The 13,612-nt window shown below is 38.0% G+C and overlaps 1 protein-coding gene across 4 annotated transcripts in view; it reads right to left on the minus strand.

Moving 5' to 3' along the window:
• Positions 1–13,612, minus strand: part of IQCM (IQ motif containing M) — a 486,594-nt gene that overhangs the window by 269,689 nt on the left and 203,293 nt on the right. For all 4 annotated transcript variants that reach the window (XM_047717609.1, XM_047717608.1, XM_047717606.1 and 1 more), the window contains one exon: positions 6,421–6,536. In XM_047717609.1, the coding sequence (XP_047573565.1) occupies positions 6,421–6,536 (116 nt within the window). The remainder of the gene's footprint in view (positions 1–6,420; positions 6,537–13,612) is intronic.

A 13,612-nucleotide genomic window follows, 5' to 3' on the forward strand; every position in this document is an offset into this window, starting at 1 on the left:
ACCATCCATTTTTTTCAAAGAAATAGAACAAATAATCCTAAAATTTATATGGAACCAGAAAAGACCTCGAATAGCCAATGGAATATTGAAAAAGAAAGCCAAAGTTGGTGGCATCACAATCCAGACTTCAACCTCTATTACAAAGCTGTCATCATCAAGACAGTATGGTACTGGCACAAAAACAGACACATAGATCAATGGAACAGAATAGAGAGCCCAGAAATTGATCCTCAATTCTATGGTCAACTAATCTTCGACAAAGCAGAAAGGAATGTCCAATGGAAAAAAGACAGCCTCTTCAACAAATGGTGCTGGGAAAATTGGACAGCCACATGCAGAAAAATGAAATTGGACTATTTCCTTATACCACACACAAAAATAGACTCAAAATGGATGAAGGACCTCAACGTGAGAAAGGAATCCATCAAAATCCTTGAGGAGAACACAGGCAGCAACCTCTTTGACCTCAACTGCAGCAACTTCTTCCTAGGAACATTGCCAAAGGCAAAAGAAGCAAGGGCAAAAATGAACTATTGGGATTTCATCAAGATCAAAAGCTTGGGGCGCCTGGGTGGCCAGTGGGTTAAGCCGCTGCCTTCGGCTCAGGTCATGATCCCAGGTCCTGGGTTCGAGCCCCACATCGGGCTTTCTGCTCAGCAGGGAGCCTGCTTCCTCCTCTCTCTCTGCCTGCCTCTCTGCCTACTTGTGATTTCTCTCTGTCAAATAAATAAATAAAATCTTTAAAAAAAAAAAAGATCAAAAGCTTTTGCACAGCAAAGAAAACAGTCAACAAAACCAAAAGACAACTGACAGAATGGGAGAAGATATTTGGAAATGACATATCAGATAAAGGGCTAGTATACAAAATCTATAAAGGGCTTATCAAACTCAACACCCAAAGAACAAATAATCCAGTCAAGAAATGGGCAGAGGACATGAACAGACATTTCTGCAAAGAAGACATCCAGATGGCCAACAGACAGAAGAAAAAATGCTTCACATCACTTGGCATCAGGGAAATACAAATCAAAACCACAATGAGATATCACCTCACACCAGTCAGAATGGCTAAAATAAACAAGTCGGGAAATGACAGATGCTGGCGAGGATGCGGAGAGAGGGGAAGCCTCCTACACTGCTGGTGGGAATGCAATCTGGTGCAACCACTCTGGAAAATAGTGTGGAGGTTCCTCAGAAATGAGTACTGAGTAATGATGTGGAAAATTGCTGAATCACCATATTGTACACCTGAAACTAATATAATACTGTATGTTAACTATATTGAAATTGAAATTTTAAAACTTAATAAAAAATAAAAATGAAAAAAACAAAATAAAGATTATGTGAAGAATGTTATATGTGAAATTTTTTTCATTTCTAAAAATATGTTTCTATAAAACTAATGAAATTTTTGTTTATGAGATGAAACTATAAGTATGTTAAAAAAAAATATGACCAGCAAGTTGTTTTCTTCTCTCTTATGGAGGATGTGTTCCCCTAGAGAAGAGCGGGTGGGCAGCATGGAGGGGAATGACACCAAATGCCCAAAGGACTGACTCACAGTTTATTCTCTGAAACACAAAACAGTTTATAATGCAACTAATTATTAAACTGAATTCTATTTGCTTGTATCCCTTATTTCCAAGTGTCAAGGTTAGGCAAATTTTTTGTAATCAGGGTTAGGAAGATAAGGTGAATGACAGTCTTCCAACAAGGCACTTGATGATAATAGGGACCTGTTTACCTCTTCATTTTCATTTCTTAGCACTAAACAGTGTGCTTTTGCCACAATGAATTTCTTTCAATTCCTGAAATGCACCCTCCTCTCCCACCTCAGACAACTACAACTGCTCTTTCCCCTCTATTCTACTACCCTGAGCCCTATCACCATCACCAGATGGATGCATGGGCACACTCTTGGCATTCCCTCACTTGTCACTTCATCCTCATTCTAGGGTATCAGCAAATGGCATATGTCCCCTCAGGGAGAGTACTGCAACATAATTAATAACCACTCGCTGAGGAGAGGGTTGCCTAACAACTAGTGAATAAAAGTTATTTCACATGTACAAATTTCTGTCAATATTTGTTTTTATCCTAGCTATTTTTAAGAGCACTACTGATAAATACATTAATTTTTCCTTCTCAGAATTTTGATAAATACCAAGGCTGTTTTCCACAACTACAGTCCTCCAGGTTGTAGGTTTCAAGATTGCTTCATATTACTATAAAGTTAGCAAACCTTTTTTTTTTTTTTTTTTGTCTTTTTAAGGAATTTATTTATTTGAGAGAGAGAGAGAGCTCATGTGTGTGCACATGCAGGAGAGGGATGGCAGGGGTGGCAGCGCAGAGAAAGAAAATCTCAAGCAGATTCCTTGCCAAGCCAGAAGCTGACGGAGCACTGATCCCAGGACCCATGAGATTATGACCTGAGCTGAAATCAATAGTCAGACATTTAACGGACTGAGCCACCCAAGCCCCCCAAGTTAGCAAACCTTCTAAAGAATAATTATAAAATGAAACTGCGGCAAGAAAGATGGAAATGGTGGTCTTTTCCATATTATTGCTACATAATATTAAATTTTTACGTTACACAGGCATTACATTTTCAGGTGTTCACTTATCTTCAATAAATATTATCTTCCAAGACAATTAAGGCTATAAATATCTCAGTACCTCAGAGATCATAAAAAGTAACATTAGTAACCTTTTCTTCAAGATGCAGTTTCTTTAACTTCATTTAAAGATGTTTCAGGGAGCCATATGCTATTGCTTAAAGTACCTATAAATGTAACATAATTCTAATACAATAAGACTGCAGTTGCAGAAATGAAATATTAAAACTAAAGACAGGGACGCCTGGGTGGCTCAGTTGGTTAAGCAGCTGCCTTCGGCTCAGGTCATGATTCCAGCGTCCTGGGATCGAGTCCCGCATCGGGCTCCTTGCTCAGCAGGAGCCTGCTTCTCCCTCTGCCTCTGCCTGCCATTCTGTCTGCCTGTGCTTGCTCTCTCTCCCTCTCTCTCTGACAAGTAAATAAAATCTTAAAAAAAAAAAAAAAACTAAAGACATATAACATTATTAAATTATTATTTAATTAGAACTGAAAACATGTAAGAATTCAAAATACTTTAAAAAGAAAACAAAACTTCCAGGCTTAAAAGAGATGGTGTTTTTTTTAGCCAAAAGACAGTATATCCCCAGTCACTTTCTTATTTGAGTGAATTAAAATTTTGAGAAGAGTAGCTATGCTATAGAGAGTGTTTTGAAAGCAGAATGTACAAAATTTTTCTCTCCTCCTACAAAATCAAAGACAGGGTTTTCTATGCCCTCTCTCCACTCTTCTTTTACCAAGGCAGGCTTTGACACTCTCAATTTCCTAATTGTTTTTTGGACTGACTGAATAAACTTCAGATCAAGACTACATATCACTTCACACCCATTAGTATGGCTGCTATCAAGAAAGCGTATAATATAATAGGTGCTGATGAAAATACGGAGACATAGGAATACTTGTGCATCAATATTGGGAATACAAAATGGTACAGCCATTGTGGAAAACAATATAGATAACTCCTTAAAATATTAAACACAGGAATACAATATGGTCCAGCAATTCCACTTCTGGATAAATACCAAAAGAGAAGTGAAAGCAGGGACTCAAATAATACTTGTAAACCCATGTTTATAGTAGCATTATTCAAAATTTCCAAAAAGATAGAAGCAATTCAAGTGTCCACCAACAAACAAATGGGTAAACAATATATGGTACAAGTATTCCCTGCTTTTTGAAAGTTTGCATTCTGCCACTTCCCTTGTAAGAAATATCTACATCAGTACCTCTTTTTGCTAACCCAAAGTAATCCAAAGGGATTTTTGCTTTTATGAAAAAAGATGAAAAGTGAAAATAGCACTCAGCATTCATTTTTCAGCCATTATAAAGGCAAAAAGACCCAAGCAGTGAGAGTGGCCTTGCCAAGCTCCCCTGGGAACTACACTCAGCAAGCATCTCAGCATCAAGCTACCATAGCTTTGAACTGTGTCTGTGAGCATCTGCGCTTTATCTTCAAGTATGTTGTTCATCTATTAGCAAGATGTGTCTTAAAATATCAGAAAAGCCTAGAAGAAGTTATTTTTTTGAATCTGGGAACACTAAAAATTTTACATATAAATCAATGGTAATTATTTCTTCAACTTATGTAATTTCAGCTTACAAAAAAAGTTTCATAGGCATGCTCTACTTTTAGATGCAGGGGAACCTGTATATAAATACAACAGACTATTACTCAATCTTTTTAAAAAAGAAGGAAACTATGACACATGCTATCACATGAATGAACCTTAAAGACATTATGCTATGTGAGATAAGCCAGTCACAAAAGGACACATCAAAAGACAAGAGACAATAAGTAGAATGTTTGTTGCCAGGAAATGAGGGGAGGGAAGAACAGGGAATTAGTATTTGATGGGTAGAGAGTTTTAGTTCAGAAAGTTGAAAAAGTTCTGGAGATGAATGGCAGTGATGGTCACAAAGCAGTGGGAGTATACTCAATGCCACCAAACGATACACTTAAAAATGGCTAAAAAAATTTTTAAAGATTTTATTTATTTGACAGAGATCACAAGCAGGCAGAGAGGCAGGCAGAGAGAGAGGAAGAAGCAGGCTCCCCATTGAGCAAAGAGCCCGATGCTGGGCTCATTCCCAAGACCCTGGGATCATGACCTGAGCCAAAGCCAGAGGCTTTAACCAACTGAGCCACCCAGGCACCCCCAAAATGGTTAAAATTTTATGTATGTACATCCTACCACAATAAAAAATTGCGGTGAAAAGATTACTTAGAACTTGATGATTATTTTAAAGGATAAAGGTGATTACTTTAAAGGATAAACAAGAGCAATTCTTAGTAAAAAAAAATTTAAAAAAATAAAAAAACCATTTAGACTTTCAGTGGAGGAACTGATAATGCAATAAGCTTCAGGAAAGAAATCTGAAGGTTTGACTCTTACTCCCTCTTACCATTCACACCGCCCCCCATACAGTTGGTTTGCAAGGATAAGATACAAGCCTCTAACTGGACTGATGCAAAAGGCCTATTAATGCTCACCCAGTCTCCACTCCAGTCCACTTCAAACTGTTTAGACAAGTGCACATACATGAAGCATTATCTTTTATGTCAAAACCATAGTTAATAGCCTCATATGTTCCTAATTTCCTACTCAGCAATGAATAAATACTCCCAGTTTTATGTTCAGATCTCTCCACAATCAAATGTACTCTTGCTAGATATATTTTCCAAAGAAATACATTTAAATGTAGTTTGTCGGGACGCCTGGGTGGCTCAGTTGGTTGGGCGGCTGCCTTCGGCTCAGGTCATGATCCCGGCGTCCTGGGATCGAGTCTCACATTGGGCTCCTTGCTTGGCGGGGAGCCTGCTTCTCCCTCTGCCTCTGCCTGCCATTCTGTCTGCCTATGCTCGCTCGCTCTCCTCTCTCTCTGACAAATAAATGAAATCTTTAAAAAAAAGAAATAAATAAATAAATGTAGTTTGTCACACAGTTAAGAGCAGCCTTTACAGTGTTAGTATAAAACAGGGTAGAGCTGAAAGGTTTAGAAGCAGTTCATTTTTTTTTTTTACCTTTATTGGGAAAGAATAAAAACAGCCTTCCATAGGTATTGCTTTTGTTAAAGATATTGTATTATTTTCCTTAATGATATTCATATAATGTCCTTGTCTAAAACAGTGTTTAGCTTTAGTAAATTCACTCACAAATTTAGCAACATAAGTTAAATTTGACATGATTCAAAAGTTTTGGTTTATAGGAAAAAATATAAAAGCTCAACCTTTTATATTTTTATATATATAAGCACATGAGTTTCCTCTACTATTTACACTTGCCCTGATGAATACTAAACCCCAGATTCCATTTACAAGTCCCAGAGTCCCACATTTCAGTTTAGAGAGCCCTCATTCAGAAAACCATCAAAGTGTGGTCATGAAATTGTCCTTGGATATTTTTAGTCCTCTAATTGTCATGCACTCTTAAAAGATGTCTTCATGCTCCACTGGCCTCCATTTTATTTACTTGACAGTCTAGGTACTATTACAAAAATAGTTACTATCACATTTTGAGCAAACCATTGTGATGATCACTTTGGCTGTTAGTACTCTTCAAATAAAATGTAATACACATATTTAGGAGTTTTATGAGTTACAATGGTCTGTATGGTGCAAGATTAACCCAGGACATGATAACCAAATGAAAAGCACTTCTTCAGGAAAAAAGATGAATTTCAGTGGAGAATTATTTTAGTACTGAAATAGGTCCATAGGAAAATCTCATATATCAAAATTAACCCAGTAACCTGCCAGAAAAAAAAAAAATGGTAATTCAACTCTATGTCCAGTTTCACAAATACTTACAGGACAGTAATCCGGAAACACTGATGATGACCCATACAAACTAGGCCAGCTTGGGGGAGGAGTCAAACGGGAAGACTTTGTTGGCATGATTCCTTTCCAATCGGAGAATGTTTTGTCTGTTAGAAATATCAATGTAGGTTAAAAAAATATTTATCCAAGAAAAGTATACACTGATCATATTGCTTAGTGTTACACAGAGGAAAGCGAATCATCTTTATGGCCCTGCTATTCTGTATTAAAATTGCATCAAGTCATCTAATCAGGGAGAAGGAGAAGCCATCCCACTGCACAGAGAGGCCTCGGTTAATTGGCTTCCTCATACAGTGAATCTCTCCTGTTTTTATTGCAAACAGTGTGCCCATCAGAAAACTAATAGGCTCATTCTTTTGACTCTCTTCTCTTCAAGAACATTGACTTCTTTTTTTAGAGGAGGCTTAAAGCAAAATCATATTTCTGAGTAGCACTTACAAAAATCAAAGGAAAGCTCCTCTCCTCGTTACATTGGTATTTTAAAAGAAAATTCAGAATTATGATGAAGGTACACGTATTGAAATTGCAAAGTAAGTGAAATTATTAAAAGTGCTTAAGAAAATAGGTTGAAAGAGCAAAGGTCAGCCAACATAACCCTCATATATCTCCAGTCTCGTGGCAGTTGTTACATGGGATTTCCGCAGAGAAATTTTTTTTTTAAAGATGAGGAAATTTTAGATTATTTCTCAGAAACAATCATTTAAAAGAAGTAAAAATTTGGTTCAATCTTGCCATCCAGAATGAATCAAACTGTTTTCACATTTCCAATTTTCTTCCTAATACTTATTTATATACATATATTCTTTCCTGAAACTTTCAATTTAATAGAGTCATCTATGGACTGGTTAATTTCATATAAATTTAGAGAAAACTCAAAAGTAATAAGTTTTCATTGCCTCAATTTATTTACAGGATTGTAAGGTAAGTGTCCTATAGGGAGGCAGAGTAGGAAAATAAAAGAATAAAAAATGTAATGTTATCTCAGAGACATCCTAATTTATACCATGCAGACATCCTACTCCATTCTAATTTTTATGTATAAAATTTCTCCCATTTCAGTCAAAGAGAATCTTTGTCCTCTATCAAAAAGACAAAGTCTCTAGAAGAAGAAACATAATAAATCATATGTTTTAGTCACAACTCAATATGAATAAATAAAATTCTTTAGCAGAAGCAAATGCCAATAATGGAAAGATTATAAAGGATCTGAAAGTATTAGTATCTGGAAAGAGGCTAGTAAAGGAAAGGCCATACACATTATACTTTAAAAGGGGACCTTTTTTTTTTAATTTTTAATTTTTTATATTTTCATTAAGATATAATGTATTATTAGCCCCTGGAGTATAGGTCTGTGAATTGCCAGGTTTACACACTTCATAGCACTCACCATAGCACATACCTTCTCCAATGTCCATAATCCAACCACCTTTTCCCTACTCCTCTCCCCCCAGCAACCCTCAGTTTGTTTTGTGAGATTAAGAGTCTCTTTTGGTTTGTCTCCCTCCCAATCCCATCTTGTTTCATTTATTCCTTTCCAACCCCCAACCCCCCCACGTTGCTTCTCAACTTCCTTATATCAGGGAGATCATATAATTGTCTTTCTCTGATTGACTTATTTTGCTCAGCATACTACCCTCTAGTTCCATCCACATCATCACAAATGGCAAGATTTCATTTCTTTTGATGGCTGCATAGTATTCTATTGTATATATATACCACTTCTTCTTTATCCATTCATCTGTTGATGGACATCTAGGTTCTTTCCATAGTTTGGCTATTGTGGACATTGCTGCTGTAAACATTTGCGTGCACGTGCCCCTTCAGATCACTACGGTTGTATTTTTAGGGTAAATACCCAGTAGTGCAATTGCTGGGTCATAGGGTAGCTCTATTTTCAACTTTTTGAAAACCTCCATGCTGTTTTCCAGAGTGGCTGCACAAGCTTGCGTTCCCACCAACAGTGTAGGAAGGTCCTCCTTTCTCCGCATCCTCGCCAGCATCTGTCATTTCCTGACTTGTTAATTTTAGCCATTCTGACTGGTGTGAGGTGATATCTCATTGAGGTTTTGATTTGTACTTCCCTGATGCCGAGTGATGTGGAACACTGTTTCATGTGTCTGTTGGCCATCTGGATGTCTTCTTTGCAGAAATGTCTGTTCATGTCCTCTGCCCATTTCTTGACTGGATTATTTGTTCTTTGGGTGTTGAGTTTGACAAGCTCTTTATAGATTTTGGATACTAGCCCTTTATCTGATATGTTGTTTGCAAATATCTTCTCCAGTTCTGTCAGTTGTCTTTTGGTTTTGTTGACTGTTTTCTTTGCTGTGCAAAAGCTTTTGATCTTGATAAAATCCCAATAGTTCATTTTTGCCCTTGCTTCCCTTGCCTTTGGCAATATTTCTAGGAAGAAGTTGCTGCGGCTGAGGTTGAAGAGGTTGCTGCCTGTGTTCTCCTCAAGGATTTTGATGGATTCCTTTCTCACATTGAGGTCCTTCAACCATTTTGAGTCTATTTTTGTGTGTGGTGTAAGGAAATATTTCAGTTTCATTTTTCTGCATGTGGCTGTCCAATTTTCTAACTTCTGGACTTTTATAAACCCAGAGTGATATAAAAGGATAGCATAGGGTTATTAGAGATGTATAAGCCCTCACATTTCTTATGAAGCTTTCTGAGTAATTTGAAGCATTCCTCAACTCACTAGCATTATCTCTGGCCCACCTACTTCCCGTAGTGAACTTCTACAATAAGTGTTCTCACATTTTAGATAATTGGGCGTCTCTTCCCAATCTCCTTTTAAAATTTATAAGCGCTTCTATAATAAAGACAATATCTTGGTTGGAATTGCTCTATGCTTCTGGTTCATCAGCAATGCAATTAAGGTAAACACCAGTGAACAAGAATTAGCGTCCGGAGGTGAGATCTCACAGGCAAAGGGAGCTTTCCTAATCACGAAACAGCCCAAACCCAAAATGAAACTAAATGCTATACAAATTATTTTTCCAGGACAGTCCAGAGTATTTCAGATATTTTATATGGTTTACTCACAAAACAGACTCATGCAGTTGAGAAGGTTGTGCATTATTTTCTCCCGTATATAGGCATCACACTAGAAAATATAGCTATAACTTTTCCACTTCAAGAAGCAGTAAACCCTCCACTAAAATCCTCAAGGTAATCATTCACAAATTGATGTATGCTAATGACCTCCTCAGAAGCCAGGCACAGAAGGTGACATGCAGCAGATTCCAGCTTATTCCACAGTCAGTCAAAAGTTATAAAATGATAGTTTGAAGACCACAGTCATACATCAGACTAAATGTTCACAAGCCCCCACGGAGCCAACAATCTTCACAGATATTCCACAGTGGACAGAGATTCTGAATGCTGGGGTGGGAGTGAGCAAGAGTATACTCACTATTTCTATAGGTAGAAAAACAAGAAATCTTTCTGGTAATCCCAGTTTAACAGACAGTAGGATAGAAGAAAATATCCTGATATTAAACAAACCTGGAGAAAATGTAATATCAAAATTTGGAAAGAAACCAAAAAGTTTCCATCAGATTAGCAAGGAATCAGTAACTGAACCAGAGCTGACTTAGAACCTAAAAATTTAGTTAAATAACTATTCATACTGATGTCCTCCTGCCTTTGCATTTCCTCAATACTTACTTAGACTCTCTGTGAATAATATTATATATTTAGTTCAAGTTATTTTGTTGTCTCCTGCATATCTTATTTTCCTTTCTAAAGTTAAAAGTCTTTTACTTGCTTTGTATTTCCTGTAAAACTGAATATAATGCGGGAGAGGAGTCAAGATGGCGGAGAAGTAGCAGGCTGAGGCTACTTCAGGTAGCAAGAGATCAGCTAGATAGCTTATCTAAAGATTGCAAACACCTACAAATCCAACGGGAGATCGAAGAGAAGAAGAACAGCAACTCTAGAAACAGAAAATCAACCACTTTCTGAAAGGTAGGACTGGCGGAGAAGTGAATCCAAAGCGACAGGAAGATAGACCACGGGGGGAGGGGCGGCTCCCGGCAAGCAGCAGAGCAACAGAGCACAGAATCAGGACTTTTAGAAGTCTGTTCCGTTGAGGGACATCGCTCCAGAGGCTTAACCGGGGTGAAGGCCACGCAGGGTCAGCGTGGCCTCAGGTCCCGCAGGGTCACAGAAGGATCGGGGGTGTCTGAGTGTCGCAGAGCTTACAGGTATTAGAACAGGGAAGCCGGCTACAGAGACAGAGCCAAGGAGTGATTCTCAGCTCGGGGTTACCTTGAACGGTCGCAGGCTCGGTCAGCTCAGAGCGCGGCCGGAGGCCAGGGTGACGGGAGTAATTGGGCGTTGTTCTCTGAGGGCGCACTGAGGAGTGGGGCCCCGGGCTCTCGGCTCCTCCGGGCCGGAGACCGGGAGGCCGCCATCTTCATTCCTGCCCTCCGGAACTCTACTAAAGAGCTCAGGGAACAAAAGCTCCCGAAAGCAAACTGGAGCAGATTATTCACACAGGCCCAGGTAAAGGCGGTGCAACTCCGCCTGGGGCAAAGACACTTGAGAATAACTACAACAGGCCACTCCCCCAGAAGATCAACAAGAAACCCAGCCAGGACCAAGTTCAACTAGCAAGGAGTGCAGTTTCAATACCAAGGAGAGCGGCGGAATTCCAGAGGAGGGGAAAGCAAAGCACGGAACTCATGGCTTTCTCCCCATGATTCTTTAGCCTTGCAGTTAATTTTTTTTTCTTTTTCAATTTTTTTTCTTCTTCTGCTAAATTTTTTAACTTTTACCGTTTTCTTTTTTAACGTTTTTTAACTAGTTTATCTAATATATATATATTTTTTTTTTCCTTTTTATATTTTTTCTTTATTGGTTTTCTTTTTTTAATTGTTTCTTTTTTTTTTTTTTTTTCTTTCTGAACCTCTTTTTATCCCCTTTCCCCCCCTCACAATTTGGTATCTCCTCTGATTTGGCTAAAGCATATTTTCCTGGGGTTGTTGCCACCCTTTTAGTATTTTACTTGCTCCTTCATATACTCTTATCTGGACAAAATGACAAGGCGGAAAAATTCACCACAAAAAAAAAGAACAAGAGGCAGTACCAAAGGCTAGGGAACTAATCAATACAGACATAGGTAATATGTCAGATATAGAGTTCAGAATGACGATTCTCAAGGTTCTAACCGGGCTTTAAAAAGGCATGGAAGATACTAAAGCAACCCTCTCAGGAGATATAAAAGCCCTTTCTGGAGAAATAAAAGAACTAAAGTCTAAACAAGTTGAAATCAAAAAAGCTATTAATGAGGTGCAATCAAAAATGGAGGCTCTCACTGCTAGGATAAATGAGGCAGAAGAAAGAATTAGCGATATAGAAGACCAAATGACAGAGAATAAAGAAGCTGAGCAAAAGAGGGACAAACAGCTACTGGACCACGAGGGGAGAATTCGAGAGATAAGTGACACCATAAGACGAAACAACATTAGAATAATTGGGATTCCAGAAGAAGAGGAAACAGAGAGGGGAGTAGAAGGTATATTGGAGAGAATTATTGGAGAGAATTTCCCCAATATGGCAAAGGGAACAAGCATCAAAATTCAAGAGGTTCAGAGAACCCCCCTCAAAATCAATAAGAATAGGTCCACACCCCGTCACCTAATAGTAAAATTTACAAGTCTTAGTGACAAAGAAAAGATCCTGAAAGCAGCCCGGGAAAAGAAGTCTGTAACGTACAATGGTAAAAATATTAGATTGGCAGCAGACTTATCCACAGAGATCTGGCAGGCCAGAAAGAGCTGGCATGATATATTCAGAGCACTAAATGAGAAAAACACGCAGCCAAGAATACTATATCCAGCTAGGCTATCATTGAAAATAGAAGGAGAGATAAAAAGCTTCCAGGACAAACAAAAACTGAAAGAATTTGCAAACACCAAACCAGCTCTACAAGAAATCTTGAAAGGAGTCCTCTAAGCAAAGAGAGACCCTAAAAGTAGTCGATCAGAAAGAAACAGAGAAAACATACAGTCACCTTACAGGCAATACAATGGCACTAAATTCATATCTCTCAATACTTACGCTGAATGTTAATGGGCTAAATGCCGCAATCAAAAGACACAGGGTATCAGAATGGATAAAAAAACAAAACCCATCTATCTGTTGCCTACAAGAAACTCATCTTAAACCCGAAGACACCTCCAGGTTTAAAGTGAGGGGGTGGAAAAGAATTTACCATGCTAATGGACATCAGAAGAAAGCAGGAGTGGCAATCCTTATATCAGATCAATTAGATTTTAAGCCAAAGACTATAATAAGAGATGAGGAAGGACACTATATCATACTCACAGGAACTGTCCAACAAGAAGATCTAACAATTTTAAATATCTATGTCCCTAACGTGGGAGCAGCCAACTATATAAAACAATTAATAACAAAATCAAAGAAATACATCGACAAGAATACAATAATAGTAGGGGACTTTAACACTTCCCTCACTGAAATGGACAGATCATCCAAGCAAAAGATCAACAAGGAAATCAAGGCCTTAAATGACACACTGGACCAGATGGACATCACAGATATATTCAGAACATTTCATCCCAAAGCAACAGAATACACATTCTTCTCTAGTGCACATGGAACATTCTCCAGAATACATCACATCCTGGGTCCTAAATCAAGTCTCAACCATTATCAAAAGATTGGAATCATTCCCTGCATATTTTCAGATCACAATGCTCTGAAACTAGAACTCAATCACAAGAGGAAATTTGGAAAGAACCCAAATACATAGAGACTAAACAGCATCCTTCTAAAGAATGAATGGGTCAACCAGGAAATTAAAGAAGAATTGAAAAAAATTCATGGAAACAAATGATAATGAAAACACAACAGTTCAAAATCTGTGGGACACAACAAAGGAAGTCCTGAGAGGAAAATATATAGCGGTACAAGCCTTTCTCAAGAAACAAGAAAGGTCTCAGGTACATAACCTAACCCTACACCTAAAAGAGCTGGAGAAAGAACAAGAAAGAAAGCCTAAACCCAGCAGGAGAAGAGAAATCATAAAGATCAGAGCAGAAATCAATGAAATAGAAACCAAAAAAACAATAGAACAAATCAATGAAACTAGGAGCTGGTTCTTTGAAAGAATTAATAAGATTGATAAACCCCT

This window comes from Lutra lutra, chromosome 2, assembly GCF_902655055.1.
Source record: "Lutra lutra chromosome 2, mLutLut1.2, whole genome shotgun sequence".
Lineage (NCBI taxonomy): Eukaryota > Metazoa > Chordata > Mammalia > Carnivora > Mustelidae > Lutra > Lutra lutra.